Source organism: Dromiciops gliroides, chromosome 1 (genome assembly GCF_019393635.1).
Source record: "Dromiciops gliroides isolate mDroGli1 chromosome 1, mDroGli1.pri, whole genome shotgun sequence".
NCBI classification, from domain to species: Eukaryota; Metazoa; Chordata; class Mammalia; order Microbiotheria; family Microbiotheriidae; genus Dromiciops; species Dromiciops gliroides.
This window is the reverse complement of record NC_057861.1, coordinates 518,765,845-518,793,028: the sequence shown is the minus strand read 5'-3', so window position 1 is coordinate 518,793,028 and position 27,184 is coordinate 518,765,845. Positions and strand designations below refer to the sequence as shown.

At 35.8% G+C, this 27,184-nt stretch overlaps 1 protein-coding gene across 1 annotated transcript in view; it reads left to right on the top strand.

Moving 5' to 3' along the window:
• The first annotated feature begins 4,615 nt into the window (after positions 1-4,615).
• Positions 4,616-27,184, top strand: part of LOC122735085 (retinal dehydrogenase 1) — a 48,475-nt gene continuing 25,906 nt past the window's right edge. The window contains exons 1-2 of the mRNA XM_043976358.1: positions 4,616-4,769; positions 17,186-17,290. Of these exons, the coding sequence (XP_043832293.1) occupies positions 4,683-4,769; positions 17,186-17,290 (192 nt within the window). The 5' untranslated portion in view covers positions 4,616-4,682. The remainder of the gene's footprint in view (positions 4,770-17,185; positions 17,291-27,184) is intronic.

Here is a 27,184-nt window from a genome sequence, read left to right as displayed (position 1 = left end):
CACAAATCCATGGGTCAGGGTTATGTTATAATATCTTCTCTTTTTAGGAATTTATATATCTTCAATGGAGATAAAACTTTTAGGCCCACTGGAAATTTTTTTTTAATTCTAAATAATTTTTGGTGGTAAATGTTTTACAATCTTATAACCTTTTTCATAAATCCATTTTAATTTTTAAAAACTTATTTGGACTTTTTCTGATACTAGTTTTGCTTTAGGTTTGAATGAAAAAGTGAATTTCATTATTTAAAACACCCATGTCCAATTTTTAATACTCCTATATTTGTATTGTCTTGCCCCTACAATATAGTTGAAGTTAGTACAAATGAAAAAATGTACCTAGTGAGGAGGGGATGGTCTCTTGGGAGTAAATATTGGAAAAGTAGATGGCATAAATTACCCAACATTTGGCATACAGGGCCATAGGCTGTGGGCCTGGGACTGCATTTGAGGTCTCCCAGTTCTACTTCCTCATTTTTGTTGGCGCAGAAACCAAAACTCAGAAAGTTAACATGGCTTGCCCAAGTTAATAGACAATAAGTGTTGCAACTGATATTCGGGATTCAAACCAGATATTCTGATCCCCAATCCAGTTTAATCCAGTAGAACAAGCACCTATTAATGCTAGCTAATGCAGTTACATAGTAATCCCTGGTTGTGACTTTATAATTTTTTTAATCTGCAAATAGTAAACTGTCTTCTTGTGCACTTGTGTTGCCAAAATGGTTTATTAACTAAGGATTTATGTTAAAATCTAAGCCTTCATCCCCTAGGGCATTACAAATATGTAATGCCATTTTCTTTCTCTCTCTCTCTCCCCCTCCATCTTTCCCTCCTTCCCTCCCTTTCTTCCTTCCTTCCTCCCTTTCTTTCTTTCTCCCTTTCTCTCTCTTTCCTTCCTTCCTCCCTCCTTTCTTTCATTCTTTCATTCTTTCTCCCTTTCTCTCTTTCCTTTCCTTCCTTCTTCCATTCTTTCTTTCCCTCTCTCTTGCTTCTCTCCTTTCCTTCTTTCATTTTCTTCCTTCCTTTCTTCCTTTCTTCCTTCCTTTCCTCTACAGGTTGTTATTTTAAGACTTCTAAGTGTCTATTATGTGGAAAGGCACAGAGATAAAATACAAGGGAAGAGAAAAGGGAAACATAGTCTCTGTCCTCAAAGTATCCTTTTCACCTGAAGGAGCTTACATTATTTATTTAGGTCTCAAGTGAACTGTGCCCCACATATTGCATATACTAGGAATTTAATAAACATTTGCATATACTAGCATTTAATAAACTTTTTAAAAATTGAATTGAGCTGGTAAGTTAGCAGATAAGGAAGGTTGGGAAGGTTGAATAAAGAATATTTTGCCACAATATTTTGCCAAAGCACACCCAATTTCTTATTAATTTATTATTTATTGATTCACTGAATACAATGGGCAAGATAAAATAAGTTTATTATATCAATAAAAAATGATTAAGGTCAGACTCCCCACAGCCAGGGTGATGGAGTAAGCAGTAATCACCATGGCTCTCCCATTTTTGCCTCCAAAAAACCATATAATATCACCCCAAAACAAATCCTAGAACAGCAGAACCAGCAAAAAATGAGGCAAAACTATCTTTTTAGCCCAAGAAACTTGGAAGATCATCAAAAAAGGTTCATCTCACTTTGGTAAAAGGGAAACACAGTCCAGGACAGGAAGCATCCCCATAAGCCAGCAGCAAGATCCACCTCAGCAAATAATTAGGAGATACTGAGCCCCAGTGTGGTGGAACAAGCAAACACCAACACCTAGACACCTCCCCCCAGCTGCCTCAGCATAACCAGGGGAACTGGCAGGCTCCAACTCTGAGAATTGCTATGTGTTTCAGAGCAACCCAGGGCAAATGGGCAGCTTCCAGCATTCAGATGCTTCAGTGTAGTTCTGGGGAAATGCAGAAACACCCCACTGAACTCAGCACACACCAGACACTAGCACAAGGACCCTCAGCTCAGCACTAGGTAAGCTGCCAGACCACTAAGGCCTCCAGCAGTACCAGCCATCCCCCACCACACCCCTTCAGTGCACCAGACACAAGGGTTTGCTGTAGGCCCCAGGGCAACATCAGTGCTGTACCAAGGAAACATCTAAGGCCTTCAATCCCTTGCATAAGAAGACAAAGATTTCCCCTTGAACCCCAGGAGCAGAGCTTAAAATTTAAAAGAAAGGAAAAAGAGCAAAAAAGATAAGCAAAAAATGATGAAAAAAGAATCTGACTATAGAAAGTTATTATGGTGACAGGGAAGATCAATACACAAACTCAAAATGCCTATGGGCAAAACCTCAAAGAAAAATGGGAAGTAGTCTCAAGCCCAGGAAGAACTCATGGACAAACTCAGAAAAAAAAAAAAAAACTTTAAAATCATATAAGAGAGGTAGAAGAAAAATTGGGAAAATAAATGAGAGTAATGCAAGTATAGAAAAAGAAAACAAATGCTTAAAAAGTACAATTGGCCAAATGGAAAAGGAAGCACAAAAGCTAACTGTGGAAAACAACTTCTTAAAAGTTAGAATTGGACAAGTGGAAGCTAATGAGTCTAGGATACGTCAAGAATCAATCAAACAATTTCAAAAGAATGAAAACAATAGAAGTAAATATAAAGTACCTCAGGGGACAAACAACTGACCTAGAAAATATATCCAGGAGAGATCATGTCAGAATCATAGGACTACCTGAAAGCCATAATCAAAAGGAAGACCACAACAGCATCTTTCAAGAAATTATCAAGAAAAATTGTCCTGATATCCTAGGACACGAAGGCGAAATAGGCATTGAAAGAATCCACCAATCACCTCAGAAAAGAGATTCCAAAATAAAAATCCCAAGGACAATTATAGCCAAATTACACAATTATCAGGTCAAGCAAACATAATGCAATTGGCCAGAAAGAAACCAAATATCAGGGAGCCACAATAAGGATTACAAAGGATTTAGCAGCTACATTAAAAGTTTGGAGGTCATGGACTGTGATTTTCTGAAAGACAAAGGATCTTAGACTACAACCAAGAATCACCCACCCAGGGTAACTGATCATAATACTATGAGGGGGAAAATGGCCATTCAATGACATAGTTTTTATATGGAGAAGACCAGAATTGAACAAAAAAAAATCTGATCTCTAATATGAATACCCAAGAGAAGGCTAAAAAAGATAAAAAGAGAAAATAAAACAAAAGGGAGACTTGGGGATGTTTGAAGAAACAGGGAAAAAACCAGTTGGTAGGGAGAGGATGAGGATTTGAGAGTGGGGGGGGGGGTGATTGAGGATACAGTCTGTTGAAGAAGATAGGAAAGGATGGGATCAAGTACACATGTAGAGCATTTGACTTTGGCAAGGAGAAGGGCTATCTCTTTGTCAAAGACTGGTGGAAAGGAGAAGAGAATGAGAGATCATAATGTGGAGTTTCAAGAATGGGAAAAAAAGAAGCCCACATAGTCCTCAAAAATGTGTTCTTGCCAGTAGAGTGGCAAAGTAATAATACTGTTACTATATTCACATTCCAGACAAGGAAACTAAAACCCAAGAGAGGAAGATGATGTCAAACTGCTAACCAAGTTGTTAATGTTAGAGACAGAATTTGAACCCATGCTTCCTGATTTCAGGTCCTTCACCCTTCCACTAGCTATGCCATGCTGCTCCCAGGATCCATTTTTGAGATCCCTACACTTTAAACTTTATAGTCCTGTCATTCAGGGTCACAACCAATTTGCTCCTCTAAAATGCTTAGTCGCAATGACGAAAGTGGTACAGAGAGGTAAAATGATGTATTTCTGAACCTCACACAAAAGAACTAGCTGAGCAGAGACAATGAGTGGCTCATAGTGGACAGAGAACTACACTAGGAATCAGGAAGCCCTGGGTTTGAATCCTGATTTGGACACTTGATATTTCTATCACCCCGGGCAAATCAGCAAACTTCAGTGGTTATGAGAATCAGATGAGGTAACAGGTAGACTGTGTTATTAAGTGATCTTTTTTTTTTAATTTATTTATTTATTTATTTTTTTTTTTGTGGGGCAATGGGGGTTAAGTGACTTGCCCAGGGTCACACAGCTAGTGTCAAGTGTCTGAGGCCGGATTTGAACTCAGGAACTCCTGAATCCAGGGCCAGTGCTTTATCCACTGCACCACCTAGCTGCCCCTATTAAGTGATCTTTTAACTGAAAACAGCAAAACACAGATCTCTTCCCCTTCTGTCTCCCACAAATGAGAGCAAGCAGAGATTTCTGCCTTTGCTGACATGTCAGAGAAATGAGTTCCACAGTAGCATAAAAAGAAAAGGGAGGAGGGAGGAAGGGGGGAAACATCTCAGCCTTGATAGTCAAAGCAGATGCTTACTTTTGTCACATTTTAATTTTGCAAATTTGTGGATTGATCTGCAAATAATAAACTGTCTCCTGGACCTGCTACAGATTTGATAAAATAGTTTCTTAAGGATATAAATTTAAAGTCAGGCCCTTCTTACCCGAGTTATAAAAAAATAGTGTCATTATCTTTGACTCTAAGTTGATTCATCCAATCACATTTCAGTATGCAAATGATCCTCAGTCAGTCCAGAGAAAAAGGAACAAATAAAAGCCAAGGGTTCAGTCAGGACAAAAATGCAGAGCCTGTCAGCTCCTTAACTTCCCTTGTGTCTTTTAGGACCAGCTCAGAAATGTCGTCTAAGAAACAGACCTCAGCAAATCCAGCAGAGGGGACCATACCTGCCCCACTCACCAACTGCAAAATTCAATATACTAAGGTTAGTAGATTCAAATTGCACATGTTACCTTATCTTAGGTGGGTGAAAAGTACACTTATTTAAAGACTGGGAAGGTTACTTTAAAGTAGCCTTATTTAAAGTATCTTACATAAATAAATAGTAGCTATACATAATAGGAATTGGGGTAAAGAATCTTACTAAAAAAAAGATATTAAAAGAGAAAAAAATAACCTTAAATAACTTTGCTTGCATTTTCATGTTCAAAACTGTTAGCAAGTCTTCTTTAAAGGAGCTAGTGCAAGTCCCTTAAGGTGCAGAGTTAACCACTGTGTAGCCTTGTACTCATGGATGTGGGGAAGCAGGGCATATTTAAGGAAAATTATTTCAGTGAGCAAATTTGAGGGGAAAAGCTGAAGGAAGGCTAACATAAAGCCATATGCATCATGAATACATTTATTTATCTCACTAGGCAAGCATTACTATTGGAACAGATACCCAATAGCTAACTAAGTCAACATTATTAGTAACATGAAGCCAAAGCAGACCTCCAGCATTTCCACTTAGGAAGTTGTTGCTAAAGTGAAAATAAGGAATCGCTCCCAGCTTTAAGTCTAAAATGTTCCTGTGATGTGTGCTCATTCCAAACTGTTATATAAAAGCTTGCAAGTCAAATTGCAAAACCCATGAAGACGTTTTGGGGTTTTTTCCCACCTTAACTCTCTAAATTCATGATGGCTTTTTGTTATAAGATTTCAAACTTTTACTTTAGCTGAAGTAGCCAAAACTGAGAAAATTGATTATATTTATAGATGCTCATTTTTCTTTGTGAAAAAACTATTTTTAATAACTGAGAAACTGGCAAAGGAAAAAGGAGGGATCTGTGATTTATGGTCTTGGAGAATTTAGGCATTTTAAAATTTAGCATGTTTCTGTTTTCATAAACAGAATGCATGAGACAGCCTTGGTTACTTCAGTGTTTAGTTTCATTTTTTGAAAGTGTCAATTTCTGCAGACTATTCCTTTCAGAAATGCTTTCTTTGGGGGGTATAAATTTTCTTTTAACATTATTGCAAGTCAGGTTTACATATGAACTTTGTGAACTCAATGAATTTAATAAAAATCAAAATGACATCTATATTCCAATTGGTTTTCTTCTCCCCAACTCCAAGGTTTTCATAGATTAAGAGGAAACTCACCCTCTACCGATCCCCACAAGTTGACAATTTAAAGTGATATTTTAAAAAGTATAATATTCCACATAATATTAGTTGTTTGGTCATTTTAGTCTTCTCCTCTTCATGACCCCATTTGGGGTTTTCTTGGCAGGGTTACTGGAGGAGGTTGACATTTCCTTCTCCAGTTCATTTTACAGACAAGGAAACTGAGGCAAACAGGGTTAAATGACATGCCCAAGGTAACACAGCTAGTTTCTGAGACCAAATTTGAACTCAGGAAGATGAGTCTTCCCTGTGCCAGACCCAATGCTCTACCCATTGTACCATCTAGCCATTTGCTCCACATAGTAGCTGGCTTAATTTGGGTTGATTATTACAGGAATATGTGCCCTAAGTAGATGTGTGAAGTCAGGTAGATGACATAACCTCCCTGGTTCTCAATTCCCTTTTTGTTGACATAGTCTGACTTGGAATAAATTATATTTATCCCTTCTAACTCTCACATTCTGATAATGTCTGATCATTTTTGCTATCATATTCTGCTTTAGTAGAAGCATATCTCCTTAATCCAAACTAATAAGCCTAAAACCCAGCCCCTTAGCTGGTGGGAGTGGATAAATGGGGAAACTTTGTTCGTGGTCACTAAGAAACCTTTTGATGATCAATAATAGCTTTGTTTGCTAGTTTGGGCACGTAAGAATTAATAAAATCCTTTTCACTTTGCTTGTGTAGCTCAAGGAAGCTTTAATGTTACATATTTTCATCTTACAAAATAATAATAGTACATGAGACTTCCAGATCATAGAACACGACTAACAAGATAGTAAAGTAGGTAGTTACCCCATAATGAATACTAAACCCTCAAAAAGAATAAAAACTCTTTTAACTCATATTAAAAGGCAAAAGAACGTGAAGCAATGCCTAATGATTCTCAAGCTAGGGATGAATAACAAAAAGCAATTCCAGATTGGTTCAAAAAGAAAATAAAATCTATAAGAAAAGAAAGTGGGAAAGAAAAAATGTGAGAATTTGTGGATCTAAAAGTAAAAGTAACTAGATTAGGGGAAAATTAAATTCAAGGTAGTGTTTGGTTGTTTGTTTTTTCAAAGAAGAGAAAGGGGAAATTTTTTTAAATTAATAGAAAAACACAGAAGTGAAAAAAAATAGTCTAGCAGAAGGTAAAAGGCAAAACATTTTTTTAAAAGACACATGGTATCTATATAAGGCAGAGGCAATAACCTCAAATACAGCAAACAGGAATTCAAAGTAAGACTTGTGAAGGGGGATAAAGCTGAAAAACTTGCATGCCATATTGTAAGAATAGCAATAGCCCAGGGCTTCTGAATAAATAAATTAGTTAGAAGATGGAGCTGAAACTTGGTACATCTGTAGAAGCTTTAATTCTTTGAGGAACCCAAAGAAACTAAAGAAGAAATGTCTCTAAACTATGAATCAAAAAATAAAAGTTGAGAATATTTTATAGGAAAGAATTGTGAAGAGAATGAGGTAAAGAAATGCTTAAGAAAAAGAAACAATTAAACAAAATAAATTGGAAATAATAAGAGGATTTTGAACTATTCACCTGAAAGATGGGGGAGGAACAAGGGGAGAAGAGGAAAAGAATTAGGTAATTTAGGGAAATTTTTTAAAAAGAAATTAATAAATTAAATAAAACAATAAAACTAGGGGAAAAGTTGACAAATAGGAGACTTAGTGAGGTGGGGGGAGAACAGACTGTGGAAATAGGGTTTCATAAAATAAGATATAAGAAAAACTAATCATTGGGACAAAGTATTGGCCTAAGAAAAGGAACAGGAACCAATTTTTTTAAAATAATAAACATTTTTATTTAAGGTTATGAGTTCCAAATTTTATCCCTCCTTCCCTCCCTCCTCTCTCCCTTCGCTGAGGTAGTAAGCAATTAGATATAGGTTATACACATTCAATTATGTAAAACATTATCATATTAGTCATTTTGTATTACAAAAAAATAAAAGATGAAAGAAAGTGAAAAATAGCATGTTTCAGTCTGTGTTCAATCAATATCAGTTATTTCTTTGGAGGTGAATAGTATGCTTAATCATTTGTCCTGGGGATTGTCTTGGATCATTGTATTGTTGAGAATAGTTGTCATTCACAATTCTTCATCAAACAATATTTCTGTCAATGTTCTCCTGGTTCTGCTCATTTCACTATAAATCAGTTCTTATAAGTCTCTCCAGGCCTCTCTATAATCATCCTGCTTGTCATTTCTCATAGCACAATCAAAAAAAAAATTTAAGGAATTCCATAGACACAAATGGAGGAAAATATTAACCTAACTGTTAACTTGAAAGGTTTTTTTTAACCAATACAAAACGATGAGAATGACAGGTAGAATAAGAAAACAAAACCCTACAAGCTGACAGTTACAAAAAACACATATAAAAAGTGAAGATATATATCAAATAAAATTGAGAGACAAAAGCATAATAATAATTTACTATGGATCAGGTTAATCCCAAAAAGCAGGAGTTGTAATTATGTAATCAAACCAAGCCAAAATATAGATTCATAATGTAGAGATCACTGAGGAAATTACATTATGCCTAAAGGAACCATAGATAACAAATCAAATAATACTATTAAAGTTATATTCTCCAAATGTCATGGAATCTGTATCTGGAAATGAAAATACTAAATTGGAAAAAGGACTTAGATTTTTAATACCATAGTAATTGAAACCTTTAATGTTCATTTCTCTGAGTTAGACAAATATAAAAAAAAATAAAAGGGAAAAATAGAATTAAATTGTCAGATAATTTAGAATAGAATGACTGACTAATGATGGGGCAGCTAGGTGGTGCAATGGATAGTGCACTGGCCCTGGATTCAGGAGGACCTGAGTTGAAACCTGGCCTCAGATACTTGACACTTACTAGCTGTGTGACCCTGGGCAAGTCAGTTATCCCCAATTGCCTCACCAAATAAAAAAAAAAATGACTAATGATGCCTCACAAAATGGATCACTAAATAATATAGATTATCTATAAATCTATATTATTTAGTGGTATTCTATGTATTGGGATACATAGAATTTGAGGATAATTGTAAAAAAAAAGCAGAAATCCTAAACATATCCTTTACAAAATACAACACCATAAATAGTAATCAGTTAAGATAGCTCAACTGAGGTAGCACAAGTAAAAGATGAAAACCTAAATGGAGACATAATAGTGAAATCCTAAAGAATCAGATCAAAGAACAAATATCTAAAAGAATGAAAAATATATGAAAAGCATTGATAATTATAAGTCAAAATAGCAAAACTTTTGAGATCTGGCTAAAGCATTCCTCACAGATAACTCTGTAGCCAAATGCCACATACATTAAAAAAAAATAGAAAGTTTTGTTAATGAATATGCAATCAGCAAAATAAGAAAACCAATAAATAAGACAAAAATAATCACAGAAGGGAAATCTTAAAAATTAGAGAAATAGATAAATTGGAACCCAAGAAGACAGTAGAAGAGATAAACAAAACTAAATGCTAAATGAAAAGACTAACAATGAGATACTGAAACTCTAACAAAGTAATACATTTTCTGGATATCATCCTGAAATACATACTCTTATTTATGCAAAAGATTTTCTTCAATTTCATAAAACCAAACCTGTTTATTTTTCATTGTGTAATTGTGACCATTCCTTCTTTGGTTAAGTTTCAACTTTTCTCCATAATTATGAAAGGTATGTGATCTGCTTCACTTCTGATTTTTATTCTATGGCTATTAACAAGGGTGAATAAAATATGGCCCAAGAGCCAAATCTGGCTCACAGATTCTGTACGGCTTGAGAGCTAAGAACTGATTTTTACATTTTTAAATAAAGTTTTATTGTATTTTTTAATGTAAAATTCATTTTTACATTACTGGGTATACAATAGGTGTCAGGCTGGATGTGGCCCACGATTTGCCTCTTCCTAGTCTTTAATGTGCAGGTTGCTTATTCACTTTGTATTTATCATGAAATACAGTTTAAGATATTGCTCTAACCCTAAATGCTGCCAGACTGCTGTCCATTTTCCCTATAGTTCTTATCAGAAAAGGAACTCTTTCTTAAATAACTATATCCCCAAAAAGATGAATGAGCAAAATAAAAAAGGAAGATTAAAAAAACATGCATGAAAAATTTTGAAATCTGAAAAATAAGCAAACTTGAAGTGAGCACAAATAATTAAATCAGGAATGTTAAAGAATTATATTTAATCAAAACCAAAAACAAAAGTCCATAGAACTGATATGTAAAATTAATCCGTGGAAAGAAAGGACAGAGTAGAGAGGCTTGTTGGTGAGTAGCGCTGTTTTGCTGTTTTTCTTTACCAGAAATTTGGAGTTTGGTCTGGGAAGAGAGGTAATGAGGAGGGAAAAGCTTTAGAAACATTCTTAACTCCTGGACCATTGTCATTTTCTTACCTTCCAATGAAGAATAAATTGTAGCACCTTTCACAAATTTCAGATTCTATTTTAACCCAAGTGATTTAAGGGGAAAGAGGGTGTGTGTGTGTGTGTGTGTGTGTGTGTGTGTGTGTGTGTGTGTGTGTGTGTGTGTGTGTGCGTGTGTGCATGCACTCACAGATGCAGATGTCCCTTCTGCCTTCTCAACAGTCAACAACTGGGTACATATCTAACTAGCTGTAAAAGCTTATTTTACTGTCACTGTCTCTGAGAAATGTTTCTTCATAAGCAAAATAAATAGTCTTTTAGGTGACAACATTGGGAATAACCTAGAACCCTTGAAATATCTACCAACTATGCTACCTGAAATTCTACCATCACAGAGTCACTCCTTTGAATTTTCTGACATCTTCTTTCTAATTGTAAAGATCCCTACAAGAGCAACACATTAAACTGGCTTATGTCATGGATACCTTATTGCTTATCATGGGGTATGTCTATCATGTCACTTTCTTTCATTAAGAGCTGGCTGAGATAAGACACTAGGAAAATGGGGTCACAGAATCATAGAGTAGTAAAGGAGAGTTAGCATCCAGTGTATACCTGAACAGCAATCCTTTTCTATGGCAAAACCTAGGGATGTTCATTCAGCCTTCACTAAGGAGTAAAGGAGGATGCCTGATAACCCAGCCAAGTCAGGATCATTTATCTCTACAGAAAAGGTCACTACTCAGGGAAAGGGTTGTGATTATAGCACAAACCAGAAGAACAGATCATCCACTGTATATCATTTCAAAGGATCCTTTCCCTCTTCCAATATGAATAATTGAGGGTTTAGTTTATAAGAAAAACTTATTAAGCAGTAAGTGGCAAAATTCTCTAGCATTATTAACTACTACAGGGTGGTCCAAAAGTCACAAAGGTGTCTAATGTTTTGGAAAATTATTTTCAAATAACTTATGCCATTTATGAGATTCAATTTTTCACATATGATATAAATTCATTTCCTATAGAAACTGTATATGATGCTATGATAGTATAAATTGAAAACAAAAAATAAAGGAATTATTAAATATAGAAACACCTTCATGACTTTTGGCCTACCCTGTATTAGCCCTTTATCAAACATAACATAGATCCATTCCATTATTTTCTTTTAATTAAGTTTTATTTTTGGATCCAAATTCTCTTCTTCACTTATCCATTGAGAAGACAAAACAAAATGAAATCCCTTACAAATATATGTATCTAGTCATGCAAAATAAACTCCCACATTACCCTCTGATTCCATAAGCCCCCTATCTAAAGCTGGATAGCATGAGTCCTTTGGGATTATAGGTGGTCATTGTATCTTTCAGTGTTCATTAACTGTATCGTATTGTTATTATACACATTGTTTCCCTGGTTTTGCTCACTTCACTTTGCATCAGTTCATACAAGTCTCCTCATGTTGATGCATTGAATTCTTCAGTTGAAAATCTCTTGACATTCTCTAACAGTTCACAGCATAGAATGAGTTACCATCTTGGAGGTTCTCTTTGATGATAGGCATGTTTTTCTGCTCAAGAAGACTGAATGATCAAAATACAAACTTACAACAAAGATAAATTAGTAGTGTGTGAAACCAATTAATAACCATAACCATTCTTGGCTTTGAACAATGTTCAATAATATTTTAAATAACAAGGTCCCTAATGAATTTAAGTGGCTACCTACAGACTATTACCTGGTGGAGAGGGATATAGGAATTAATCATTGCAAGTGAAGTATTGGAAACCATTTTTCAATATAACTAATTAAAAGTTAACATGAAATACAACTGAAACCATAAATTGTAAGTTGGTGCAGAATCCTTAATATTTGTAGATTCAGTCTATATGAAACTTCCCAGGAACACATCTATTGTGTAAATTGAGGTATGTCTATATCCAGGATGACTGTTTGATTTAATAGCTATTTCCAGCTGCTGAGGGAGTCTAAAAAGGCAGTGGATCAAGTTGCCACTTTTAATTGCATAAGGAACAAAAGGCGACAGCCAGGGGCACATTGTAAAAGAATTATACTTAGAGAGATGTGTGAACAATCTTGGTTATATAAGTTATAAAACTGCTTAAGTCATTATATATTACAATTAAAGTACATGCCTGAAAACAAATAAAAAGAAACTCAAATATTTGCCCAAACTTGAAGTCCCATTCCTTTGACTTGCTCCTCTGATTTAAGAAGTGTCAAGGCTTCACATATATATTCTTTGTAGTGCAGGTGCAGAAAATGTTTACACTTGTTTTGGTGCTATTCTAGTCATTTTGTTTTCATTTTGATAGTGTACTTATTTGTGGAAACATGGTAAATGCCCCATAAACTCCACCAAATAAAACTTAGAAGGAATTAAAACATTAAAGCATTTGGGATATATTTACCAAGTTTTGGATTAGTTCTCCAAGAGCGCCAAGTACATCGTGAGGGTGATATGTTGACTTACATGTGAATTGGACAAGAGTGGGGGCAGAGCATTACGCATAAGTTAAAAAGTAATACACATTTGCTGATGTTGAGAGGCAGAAGCAGACGAGGGACAAGGTATCTTTGCTTCCTATTCAAAGTCTGAAAACCATACTTCCCCATATCTGAAATTGAAAATTATATTTTCTAGAATAAAAAAAAGTCTATTAAAAAGTTTCTCTTCTCCACAACTATCTCTTAAACCCTAATATTAATAAACAGCAGCTGGTATTTATAGAACACAATCAGGTTTGTAAACCATATTATCTGCATTGTTTCTTTTTGATCCCACAGCAACTTTCCATGATAGGTATATATAGGTACTTTTATCATTATAAAAATTTCTTTTAGAAATAGGGAAACTGAGTCTCATAGAGAGTAAGAGAGTTGCCTCTGTTACATGGCTAAAAAGGGGAGATATCAGGTTCTAAGTTGGTCTTTCCTGACTCTATTATGTCTAGAACATATTCTGCTACATTGTTCTTGTCTAACTAGTTGCCTCTTCAGCCTATACCTGGTCCTGCCTCTAAGAATTATTACTACAATCAATTATCCTGAGTTTAAGACCCAAAGGCAGGCTGCTATACTTTAAAGACATCTGGATTTGGAATCCAAGTATTTGGTTTGGAAAATTGACACTACAACTTAAGTTATTTAATCTTTCTTGGCCTCAGTTTCCCTAATTGTAAAAAGGTGTTATATTAGATGACCTCTAAGGTCTTCTGTAGCTTCTAATCTATCAGGAGATCATCTCTGCACTATAACACTTATTCGGCCATGTACTACTATGCAAATACTGGGAACATCAGGTTTCTTATCTGTAAAATGGATTATAATATTCCATTACTTCATGGGATCATGTTGAGAATCATTTAAGACAGTGTACCTGAAAATGTTTTTATAATCAGTAAAGCATTATATAAACGTGATATTCTCAGTTTTTATTTCTCAGTGGACCTTGATTTAACTTAAATGAGGCTTTTCAGTCTTTGTATTTGATTCAGTTTTTTGCCTTATCATGTTTATCATGCCCCAATATCTCTCTATTTAGTTTTTTTTTCTCTTATAACACGAAGGGAAATTCCATGCTTCAATAAATGTCCTTAAGTTTTCTCCCTAGGTATGTATTAGCTTAAACAATCTAATTGAAATGCCCACATGAACTTAACATTCCCTTCTTGGTACAGTGTATGTAAAGCTTTAGTGCCTTAGACAGGTGACCTGCTGAGTTATGCTGAATAGAAAGAGAGAACCTGTAAAACTGCCTGCCTTCCCCTGAAGAAATAGATCTCTTACTGGATATATTGATTCCAAACTAGTCAGACTGATCCTATCTACTTCAGGCATTGACATCGTGTCTCTGGAACAGGGTTTAGAAGTAAGCAACCAAGGTAAACTTCAGATGCAGAGCCTAAGGCAAAAATCATGGAGCATCAGGGGAAAGAAGAAACATGGTTCAAAACAGTCATTAGAAAAGTAGAAAAAGGGGCGGCTAGGTGGCGCAGTGGATAAAGCACCGGCCCTGGATTCAGGAGTACCTGAGTTCAAATATGGCCTCAGACACTTGACACTTACTAGCTGTGTGACCCTGGGCAAGTTACTTAACCCTCATTGCCCCACTAAAAACAAAACAAAACAAAAACAGAAAAGTAGAAAAAAGAAACAAAAACTCAAGTGACTAAATAACATGAAGGACTAATACAAGAACATCTCCATTGGGACTCAACTAGAGAAACAGAGCTTGCGCCATTAAAATCAAAGATCAGATGGCCATAAATATTTTCAATATAAATAGTGTAGCCTTGCTAATGAAAAGGATAGGATCTTTTGAACCAGATTCAGGAAAACAAAGGGGGGTCAGGAAAGAGATCAACCTTAACATCATCACACTAACTTCATCCTTGATACCTAATGGTCAATTTCACCCAGACTCAAAAAGAGGGTGATGGTAAAATTAAGACTGTGCAGTACAACTCTGGAGACTATATCTCAAGTTTCCATAATTTATCAATCTTTCTATGAGACATATTTGAGGGAAAGGCCTTTAAAGTTTGTGAAAGAGCTTTTACCTGGTAGATTGAGTGATAAAGACTATCAATATCTGGAGCACACCATGGTGAGCTTTCAGTACCTTTAGGAACTATTGGACTAAATGGGAAAGACTGCAGTATTGCTGTCTAATTCTAACCTATTCAAAAGATTAACCCTAACCAAAAAAGGGGGGGGCAGCTAGGTGGCACAGTGGATAGAGCACTGGCCCTGGATTCAGGAGAACCTGAGTTCAAATCCAGCCTCAGACCCTTAATGCTTACTAGCTGTGTGACCCTGGGCAAGTCACTTAACCCCAAATGCCCTGGGGAAAAAAGACTATCAGGACACTGAAAACAATAAACTAGAATCCGGTGCCTACACACTCTGATCATCCATTCAGCCTGTATAGAAGACCACTGGAAAATAGAGACAAACAGGAGGAATGGGTACCTCAGCAGCACTGACTTTTCAAACTCAGGAGTGATTCCTAGTACTGGAAGACTGAAAGAACTAATTAAGATAGAAGCCAGGGAAGGGGGACAGACTTCTGGGCATTCCTTAATTGGCAGATGGGATATTCTTGAGGAGCAACTCACAGAATTTAATTCGTTAATGCATGACCATTCTGGGAATGATCTACAGAGATTCCTTTAAGATGGAAAACCCCATAAACCACCCTAAAGAAAGGCTAAATGACATCATCAGAGAATCTGGAAGACTTTATCACTTATAGTGGTAGGACTAAAGCCAAATTTTTAAACTATATGAATGTGTATAGACTATTGAACATTGAATGAAAGAACTAAAATGGACCGGCCACAGGTTCATGATGTACTAGGTTATCTGCTAGGCAGCCAATTGTTCTTCTTAGATTTACTCAGTGTTTACTATCAGATTCCTATGACCAAAGAAGACAAGGCTCTGTCAAACTGGATTTGAGAGTACCCACCAAGTCATCCCAGGGACACCTGCAACTTTCCAGTGCCTGGTCAGAAAGTAGCTGGAGACATGAAGTACCTGAAAATATTGCTGTGCCTTGTTAATATCTTTAATTCCTACCACCAACAGAGGACAAGGACAGACTGATTAAAGTCTTGGATCATCTGGAGCTGTCAAGAAACAAGTGTCAGCTTTTCAGAGCTTCTGTCAAGTGTGTGGTTCATATAGTATCCCAACAAGGTGTAAACACTAACACGGGGAGATAGATGTTCTTTGGGCCATATCCAACAAATCTTTGAGAATAAAGGACAGGGGTAGCTAGGTGGCACAGTGAATAGAGCACTGGCCAGGATTGTGAGTGATTTCCTTACTGGTACTGGGAAACAGTTAATTCTTCCCAGAGTATATCACGGCTATAAGCTGTGAAAACTTTACAAGATGATTTTCAACATATGAGTCAAGAAAAGACCTGGGGTCTAGATGAGGCCTCTCCCTTTTTTTCTTGCTCCCAGAGTAGGGATGAAATTTGCAGCATGAGGCACAGGGAATCAGTAGAAGTATTAATTCTCACTGAAGATCAAAAAACACTTTGGAAGCACTTTGAGGTAGAATGCCTCAGCTAACTTAAGTTGATAAGCTACTAGAGAGATTTTAAGTAGAGAGAAATTAATAACCTAAAGTGAATCAAAAGACCCTAGACATAGTAGAATAAATTTGAAAGTCAAGAATCCAGGAACACAGAGATATATTATCATATGTACCACATGGGTCCCTTTTATGACCCTTTAACAGGGTACATGGAGCACTCCATTCATTACCTTGCATATCCTTCAATTTGCCTGTGAGTGAGAGACTCCCTTCACTTACCACCAATACCTGTTCACATACAAATGCATATGTGTTTACATATGGGTGTGTATATATGGAGATATCTGTCTTGTATTCCTGATCCCAGTATTCTAAAACCAAATCATTCATCCTATAATAAGGATAATAAACATAGTAGAAGAATATGCAATTATCCATGTGGTCTTACCCCTCCAAAACCTGCTCTTGAAACAATTTGTGAGAACTGAGTGAAGTCATTATTTTTAGGAACTTCATTTTACCATTGTAGTGCTTGCCTACATTCCTTAATGATATTTTCAAAGAATATACTGTGGTTCACATTTTTATATGCCCAAAATAAAGTAAAGGGAGAAATGGAAATTGCAGAATTGTAGCATCTTTGAGTTAGAAGGGTAAGAAAGTGATATCATTGAGATATGTAAATAAGATGTTTTGAGTGTTTCAGGTTTAATCACTGTGGGAAACCTTCAAAGGCCAATGCACTATGTATATAATCTTAATTTCCTTTTATATTTCCCAATAGATATTTATAAACAATGAATGGCATGATTCAGTGAGCGGCAAGAAATTCCCAGTCTTTAACCCTGCTACTGAAGAAAAAATTTGTGATGTGGAAGAAGGAGATAAGGTAAGTTTTTTCACATGAGAGTTATTAGGAAAGCTTGCTTTCTCTCTTTAGTCCAAGTTTACAAACCATTGTATAATCAGTTAGCATTTTATTAAAAAATGTACTGGGGGTGGGGTAGCTAGGTGGTGCAATGGATGAAGCACCAGCCCTGGATTCAGGAGGACCTGAGTTCAAATCCTGCCTCAGACACTTGACATTTACTAGCTGTGTGACCCAGGGCAAGTCACTTAACCCTCATTGCCCCACCAAAAAAAAAAAAAGTACTAGATAGTTTGAGATTTAGATTTGGAAGGAACCATAGAAACAAGAATCCAACACCCTTGGTGTTACAGATGAAACTGAGACCCACAATGAATGACTTGACCATGGGCACACAAGTAATAACTCCCAGAATTTGGATTAAAATGAAAAATCATGCTCCAAGTCCATTTCCTTACATAACCTCTCAGAGGAAAGTCAAAAAGGTTTTATAAATATCCTACACTGTTCCTTATACAGAATTTCTCAATAAATATTTGTTGGTGATGCTTTGGTTTAAATGATCTTATTTCTAGTAGTGTTCTACTCTTTTTCTCCACCTTAAATTTTAATGGATTATAAATCAATATGAAAATAATAAACAAAGCATAAGAAAATTTTAAGTGTGAGGTGTTGCTCCCCAAAATAATGTTTATCTCTATGTTTGGAGGTTACTTAATATAATAGAAAGAACTCTGAATTTGAACTCAAAAGACTTCCATTTCTGTGACTTAATAGGTGTATAACCTTAGGCAAGTCACTTAATTTCTCAGGGTATATGTAAGTACACTCATTCCTAAAATGAAGGGCTTAGAATAGTCAGCTCTAAAGACTCTTCTAGTTCTGGCATTGTGTGTTTAAGGATACAGTGACAAGTTCTTCATCTACAGTTCAGCGGACAGAATTTACCCAAGTATAGAGAAGCTTGATTCATGGCTTTACATCAAAGGTATTCATTTTATGTATGTTTATGCTTCTAAGTATGAATATATACACATATGCATATATCTACACAAATAAATACATACATTAACCCATTATTTAAGTAATCAACTTCCTGAATTTTTTAAAATGTATTTTAAATAGACCAATAGAAAGTTTTTAATCTTTTTATATCCCACTTAAAGTTTTGCCTTTAAAAAAAATTTTATACAGATATATATGTAGATAGATAGATATGCATATGCACACACATATATATACATATGTATGTGTGTGTGTGTGTACAAAAGTATAAAACTGAAAAAGAATTTAGAGATTTTCCAGTCCTGACATCTCATACTATATATAAGAAAAACAAGGCTCATTGTTCCAAGATCAGGCTGCTGCTGAGTAACAGATACAACTGAGCTCATTTTTTTCTGACTTGGTTCCAATGTTCTTTCTGCCACACTATGCTTTTTAATTTGATTTTTTTTTGTCATAAATCTTTGTATGCCAAATGGATCTTCCTAAAGCACAGGCCTGAATGTGTTACAATCTGCTTCACAAACTCCAGTGACTCTGGATTATTATATAAGATTAAATTGGAAAGCAGGTTCAGATTTGCATTGGTAAAGGGAATATTGTCACTAGAGGCTCCAATGAAATCACAGAGCCAGTAGGAAAAAAAGGAGGAAGACCATTAAGAAAAAGCAATTGAAAGGGGCAAAAATTCTGGTTCCTAAGACCTACAGCATCAGTCCACAAGCATTTCCAAGGTGCCCACTGAATGTCATGTACCAGCTATTCAAATATAAGACTCCATAATTCCTACTCTCAAGGATATTACATGGTTATTTTTTAACCTGTCATAAAGATCCAGGTCAGAACTCATAAGGGCAATATGAGGACTTTGGATGGCATTCTTAAAGCTATATGTACATTGCTTTCTCTAAGTTGTTTTATAGGTCATCTGAAGAATAGCTCAGATGTCTTTCAAAATACTCAAGGAACCATTTTGCTGATTCTGTTAACAAGTCTTGCTTGGAAAAGCTATTTCTTCTATGTAATGTTCAGAGGGCAGGGAATATTGATCAGAGCTCTAACTGGGGTAGGACAACCCTGAGCAACAACCACTGAGGGAATGTTGGATGTTTTATTCCCACAGCAATCCTGGGCCCACCATTCCCATGCTTCTCACTGCTCTTCTGACTCTTTACCATGTAATTTGACTTTATTGCTGCCCCTGCTCCCTCAACCCAGGCTCCTTTAGGATGCCACCCTTAAGCTCCCATCACTGCCATGTACCCTCCTATTCACATTGCCTGTGATATTCTCATACCTCTTCCTCCTCATATGGCTTGGTGGCATCAGAGGTCATAGGGTGTAAGCTGGACTCATGAAGGGATGATGATTCTCTTATTGTGGCAAGATGACCGTAACTTGAGTTGGTTTGAACCAGAGCCAAGCCTGAATAATAATAACAATAATAACCACAAAAACAAGTAGCATTTATACTAGGTTTGTACAACACCTGACAAGATTTACCTCATTTTATCATCACAACAACCTTGGGAGGTAGGTCATTATATTATTATTATTTCTATTTTACAGATGAGGAAAGTGAAACATACAAAGATTAAGTGACTTGCCCAGGGTCACACAGGGATTGAAGTGTCTTAGGCAAAATTTGTCCTCAGGTCTAAGTGACTCCAAGTTCCATCTCTATCCAGTGTGCTACCAAGTTGCTTTTCATGAGGAATTTCCTGAATCAGCAATGTTATGCCTTCACACAGGGTAAAGTAGGGCCCTAAGATCTTCCAAACCCTGAGGTGAGTCCCCTCACTACCATCACCACCACAACTGAATTTGCCTTCGGGGACAGAAGTCCTGGCTACTATTCTATTAATATCCTTATAATTTACTTCAGTATCTAAAAGTTAACTTGCACACAAAATCAAGCAGTCTGAATCACTTTCTGATTAAATTCCTCAAGGCATTCAACTGTTCACTTAACATTCAGAGCTCTTCTTGTAGTTTTCACCCCTCAGGGACAGTCTAACAACTCATTCTGAAAAAGCAAATGGTTGCCTTTCGGCACAAAGGTTCCCCTTCTGTCCAACAATTTTTCAGACAAACGTGCAATGATAACTGCTGTTATCTACATTCTGCTTTGCTTAGTGAAATATATCAAGTTGGTGAATTACACGGCCATTGGAAACCTAATATTCTGGAAGTGACTCTTTAGATAATGTGCCAAAAAGTTTTAGAAATTTAATTTGTGAGTAGAGTAGAGCTCCCAAAAGCCTATGTATTTGCCACTCAAATTTTGTTTTGTTTTGTTTTGTAAAGTAGCTGGGGGCAGGGTAGAAAGGACCAAATGGAAATTATAAAGCATAGACTGAGATGTGGGTGGAAACTTTATCTTTTCAGTTCAGTGCTTCCTTCAGGTTATATTGACTAATCCTGAAGACAGTTTATAATAACACTGTATGATTCCACTCATATAAAACATAATCACCAAAATTTAAAGTGAATATTCACTTAAAAAAATAAGTACCCATTAAAAAATAAATGCCTCTATCAGGTATAAAAGAAGTGAGTAAATGTAATCTGTAATCAGTTTTTTGTAAGTGTCCATCTTTAAATCAATTTTATATATATATAAATAATTTTTTTTTTTGGCGGGGCAATGAGGGTTAAGTGACTTGCCCAGAGTTGCACAGCTAGTGTCAACTGTCTGAGGTTGAATTTGAACTCAGGTCCTCCTGAATCCAAGGCCAGTGCTTTATCCACTGCTCCACCCAGCTGTCTCTGAGAATTCATTTTAAATGATATCTTGGTGGCTTGACATTTATCTCTTCAATGTTAGCATTTTTGTAGCTTTTAGAGATGCCTTATTTCTCAATTCTAAATAGAAACAAAAATAATACAGAAAACCACATACCATGTGGCTGATGCCAGAAGAGATTACAAATCAAGATTAATAAGAGGTAAACTACTATGGTGATATAGAAGGAAATTTAGGGCAATCGACTTAACCTATAGAATATATGAGTCTCCCCTTTTCAAAACTAAGGTAATACACATCAACCTCCCATAGCTATTTAATAGATAAATAAGCTAGTAGGTGTAACTGTGCTTAGAAAATATGAAAAATACTCTGTGACTATAATAAGGTCTGATCACATCACCCTATCCCAGCCCCGTCTGTTTGCTGCTGAGTCATTTTTCAGTCCACTGGCACCAATTGCTGGTTATTCAGTAACTTCAGTGGCTCCTGATTGCCTCCACGAAGAAATATAAAATCCTCTCTTTGACTTTCAAAGTCCTTCATAACCTGATCCCAGCCCCCTTTCAGTCTTCTAACACTATTCAACTATGGACTCTGCAATCCAATGACACTGGTCTCCTTTTCTTTTCTTCTCTTTTTTTTTTCTTTTTGCATTTAAAAAAAATCTTCATTAGACTTTTAACTCTTCAGATTTATTGGAAGATTACAAGCTTGAAAACAAAGAACAAAGCATATGATTAAGAAAAAATGTATTGCAAACATAAGCTTATATTACATAATACAAAATATTACATTTGTAAGATGAGTATTGAACATACATGGATTGGTCAGTGTATGAGATAAATACATAAATATATGATCTGGGATTTATTCCAACCTGTATTCAAGTCTGTAATTTTCTGCCTTTGTGAGAGTAAGAGAATGTCTGTGACCAATCACCCATTCCTTCACTTTCCTATCTCCAAGATGGGTATTGGTCTAGAATTGTACATTTATACTACACCTCAAATATTTGTAGTCTATAAGTCTGATCCTCTATTAGGAATTTGGAATAAAAAGCCACTTTCACTGATCACTCTAAAGGAGAGGGTGAAACAACTTATTCTTGGCCAACTTATCTTCTTCCCACCTAACACTACACAAAAGATGATCATAGATAGAGTAATATATTCAAAGAAAACACAGTAAATAGGAGTCAGGGAAGTTAGAGATATTAAAGTAGTTGATAGAATGCACAAAATTAATCACACTTTTCAATTTAGAAGCAAGATACAATCTTTTTTTTTTGTGAGGCAATTGGGGTTAAGTGACTTGCCCAAGGTCACACAGCTAGTAAGTATTAAGTGTCTGAGGCCGAATCTGAACCCAGGCACTCCTGACTCCAGGGCCGGTGCTCTATCCACTGTGCCACCTAGCTGCCCCAAGATACAATCTTATGAAGAAAATTGTGTCAGTGACAAAGTCTGCTCTTAGACATTACTGGGACAGAGGGCTTGGGAATCAAAGGAGAAATGATAGGAGCAGGCATTTCCCAAGAGTCTAAGATTCTGGGTGCTCTCATATACTGTGCAAAAGTTTATACCTCTCTAGTATATCTCTGTCAAATTCTGAGTCTCCAAAATCTCTTCATATTTAGGGAGTTCCATAAGCTCAAAGGCCTCCCAGACAATGTCACATTTATCTCCTAGGTAGCAACACAAAGCTATCTTTCAGGGAACTATCTCAAGTTGTCATTGGACAGGGATGTTACACAATAAGGGATTAAAAATTTTTTTTTTTTTGGTAAGGCAATTGGGGTTAAGTGACTTGCCCAGGGTGACACAGCTAGTAAGTGTTACATGTCTGAGGCTGAATTTGAACTCAGATCCTCCTGAATCCTGGGCCGGTGCTCTATCCACTGCACCACCTAGCTGCCCCTTTAAAATTATTCAAGATCCAGAACAAAGAGCTTCAAAATGTTCACATCACCACAGAAACTCACTGGTAAAGTAATTAGGAAAAATATGAGGAAATACTCCCTCAGAGACATTTAAAATTATAACCAAGATCTCCTCTGATAAAAATAAATATGATGACTTTTTTTATTTTCCCTTATCAGATTTTTGAAGTATTATATAATACATTTATAGTATTTATGTTCTCTGTGCATATATAGATAATATATTTTGGTTTATATTTGTAATTTGCAATATATATGATATCCCCATTCATTCTCCCCTCCAATTAAAAGACTGAAAATTCCTTTAGAATTGGAACTGTGTTATTTTAATCTTTGTATCCTAAGTTGCCTTGCAATTAGAAGGTGCTTAATAAATGTTGGATCCAAAGTAGAATTTAATCCACCCACAGAAATGCTAGCAAATGAGCATAACACTAGGGGTAGCATAAGAGTTGCTCTGATTGCAGCTTCTTTGCAGGGCACACATTGATATGCTTGCCTATTTATTGATATGTTCTCCTTAGGGAACTGTCAATATTATTGTAAGGATCAAATGAAATAACATTGATAAAGTACATTGCAGAAAACTTTGCACATAGTAGGTGCTTAATAAATGTATGTTTCCTTATTTTTACTGGCTCATGCTGACTCATCTCTCCTTCAGGGAACCTTGCTACAAACTTATCAGATACAGCCATTTTAGTTCCAAGGAGAAATTATTATTTCTAAACACTGATGTTTGGGCATGATGGAGAAGTCAGAGATGTCCCAGAGTAGTATAGCTCTGGAGCTAGGAGGCTTTTGCAACAATAATAATAGCAGCTTCAGGCCCTTACCTCAAAGGCAGTAACAGGATTAGACAACTAAACAGAGATTATAGTGGCCCCCTTTACTAGCACTGGGAACAGGATTAGGCACTGTTTGGAAACTCTACTATCCATATCCAGTTTCTGGTTGTAGTTCCAGGGCAAAGAAAAATACTAGTGCTTGCTGCTATAAGTGACCAGGGGCCCTTCCTGCATAAAGACCATAGCACAGACCAGAAGAAAAAATGACCACTCCTCTTCCCAGATCCCAGATCCTTGGAAGCACCAAAAACTTACAAACTCTAAAGAAAATAGAAGAAAAAGTCTGAAACTTTGGACAGTCTCCTCCCCAGCTTGAGCAAAGACCAACTTTAACATAAAGTTCAAAATCAAGAAATACCTTAGGGGAAAAGGAAGAAATAGGCTAGAAAAGATGAGCAAATTGAAAAAAGAACCTGACTATTAAAAGCTACTGTGGTGTGGCAGCTAGGTGGCACAGTGGATAGAGCACCGGCCCTGGAATCAGGAGGACCTGAGTTCAAATTCGGCTTCAGACACTTAACACGTACTGGCTGTGTGACCTTGGGCAAGTCACTTAACCCCAATTGCCTCACCAAAAAAAAATAAAAATAAAAAGCTACTGTGGTGATAGTCACTATAAAGATACAATGATCCAAGACAATCCCAAAGGACTATTGATGAAACATACTATCCACCTCCAAAGAAAGAATTGATATTGATGGAACTCGGATTGAAGCATGCTAGTTTTTACTTTCTTTTTTTACCTTTTATTCAAGTTTTTTTATACAAAATAACTAATATGGTAATGGTTTACATAATCATACATGTATAACCTATATCTGATCGCTTCCTGCTTTAGGAAGTGGGGAGGGGAGGGAAGGAGAGATAAAAATTGGAATCCCAAACTATAATAATAATAAAAATGTTTATTATTTTTTTTTAATTTCAATTACTCTAAACTAATAAAATCTCCCACTGGGCTAAACAAAACAAAACAAACAAACAAAAAGGATAAAGATACAAGCTGAGAAGATGACAACAATGTGAAAACAGGTACAAAAAATATTTGAAAAAAAATGTATATTAGACACCAGCCAAAAAGAATTTTTATGAAGAGCTAAGAGCAAAATAATAGTTTAAATGAAATAAGTTTGGTACAGGAAAACTGGGAAAAGAAATAAGAATGTTGTAAGAAAATTATGAAGAGAATTAGCAGGTGGAACAAAAAGCACTGAAGAAAATAACAGCTTAAAAAAAGAATAGAAAAAATAATAAAAGAGGTACAAAACATCACTGAGAAAAAGAATTCTTTAAAAAACAGAATTGGTGGGGGCAGCTAGGTGGCGCAGTGGATAAAGCACCGGCCCTGGGTTCAGGAGGACCTGAGTTCTAATCCGACCTTAGATACTTGACACTTACTAGCTGTGTGACCCTGGGCAAGTCACTTAACTCCCATTGTACACACACACACACACACACACACAAACCAGAATTGGCTAAATAGTAAAAGAGGTACAAAACTTTTTTGATGGCTGTGAGTTGATTATGCTAGATGATCTCAAAAAAAAAAAATGGATGATTAAAAAAGAGAGATGTTGGGGCAGCTAGGTGGCACAGTGGATAAAGCACCGGCCCTGGATTCAGGAGTACCTGAGTTCAAATCCGGCCTCAGACACTTAACACTTACTAGCTGTGTGACCCTGGGCAAGTCACTTAACCCCAATTGCCTCACTAAAAAAAAAAGAGAGAGAGAGAGAGATGCCCTGAGAGAAGAGGGAAGAGAGAGGAAGAATGAGGGAAAGTATTTAACATAAAAGAGGCATGCAAAAAAGACCTTTTACACTACAAGGGAAAATGGAGAAGTGGTGGGTTAATGCTTGAACTTCACTCTCATTGGAATTGGTTTAAAGAGGGAAGAATATATATATATATACTCAGCTGAGTACAGAAATTTATCTTATCCAACAGAGTAGGAGGAGGCAAAGGAGATAACAAAAAAGGTGGAAGTGATAAAAGGGAGGGTGGATCAAGTGTTGCAGTGGTCAGAAACAAAGCAGACATTAAGAAATAGTAAAAAGAGGGAAGAATAAATAAAAGAAAATAGGTTGGAGGGAAATACAAAGTTATTAATAACAGTGAATGTGAATGGGATAATTTCATCATAAAACAGAAGCAGATAGCAGAATGGTTTGGAAACCAGAATTCAACAATATGTTGTTTTTAAGAAACACCCTTAAAATAGGACACCCACCGAGTTAAAATAAGGGGCTAGAGGAGAATCAATTATGCTTTAGCTGAAGCAAAAAAGGTAGGGAGTAGGAATCAAGATCTCAGAGAAAGCAAAAGCAAAAATAGATATAATTAAAAGAGATAATCAAGGAAACTACATTTTATTAAAAAGTAACATGGACAATGAAATAACATCAAAACTAAACATATATGCACCAAATGGCATTGAATACAAATTCTTAAAGTAAAAGCTAAATTAGTTACAGGGGGAAATAAACAGTATTATTATACTAGTGGAAGGATCACAACTTTTCCCTCTCAGAATTAGATAAACCTAACTATAAAATAAGTAAAAAATAAGGTAAGGAGATGAATAGAATTAGAAAACAGATATAAAGTTAGATCTCTGGAGAAAATTGACTGAAAATAGAAAGGAGTATATCTTTTTCTTAGCTATACATAGCATATTTATAAAAATTGGCCTTCTCTTAAAGTAAAACAATATCAAAATAAATACAAAAAGCAGCAATATTAAATACATCCTTTTCAGACTATAATGAAATAAAAATTACATTCAATAAAGGACCTTGGATGTATAGATTAAAGCAACTGGAAAATAAATGATCTAATACTAAAGAATGTGTGTCAAAGAACAAATCATAGAAATAAACAATAATTTCATTAAAGATAATAACAACAATGAAACATACTAAAATTTGTACATCAAAAAGTATGCCATGTCCCAGTTTTCTAAGAAATCCTGTTGATCCATGCTATGTAAAAAACAATTCTGTGAAAAAAATGTCAATGCTAACACATTTTTCCTCTAAAGTATTAAATATAAGAGTATATATGTATCAAAAGAGCAACTGATTTTGAGTAAGGGATGAACACAGCATATATCATGAAATGAGCACTGCATTGGAAATCAGAAAATTTTGATTCAACTCCAGCTGTCAAAGTGTATGATATTGGCAAGTCCCTTTAATTCTCAGGGCTTCCATGTTCCTTCTTGGTAAAACAAGTAACTTGGGCTAGATAATCTTTAAGGTCATTCTAGATTTGCAACAAATTAACCTGAGAAGAATGGCAAAAAAGAAAAAGAAAAAAGGGGCAGCTAGGTGGCGCAGTGGATAAAGCACCGGCCTTGGATTCAGGAGGACCTG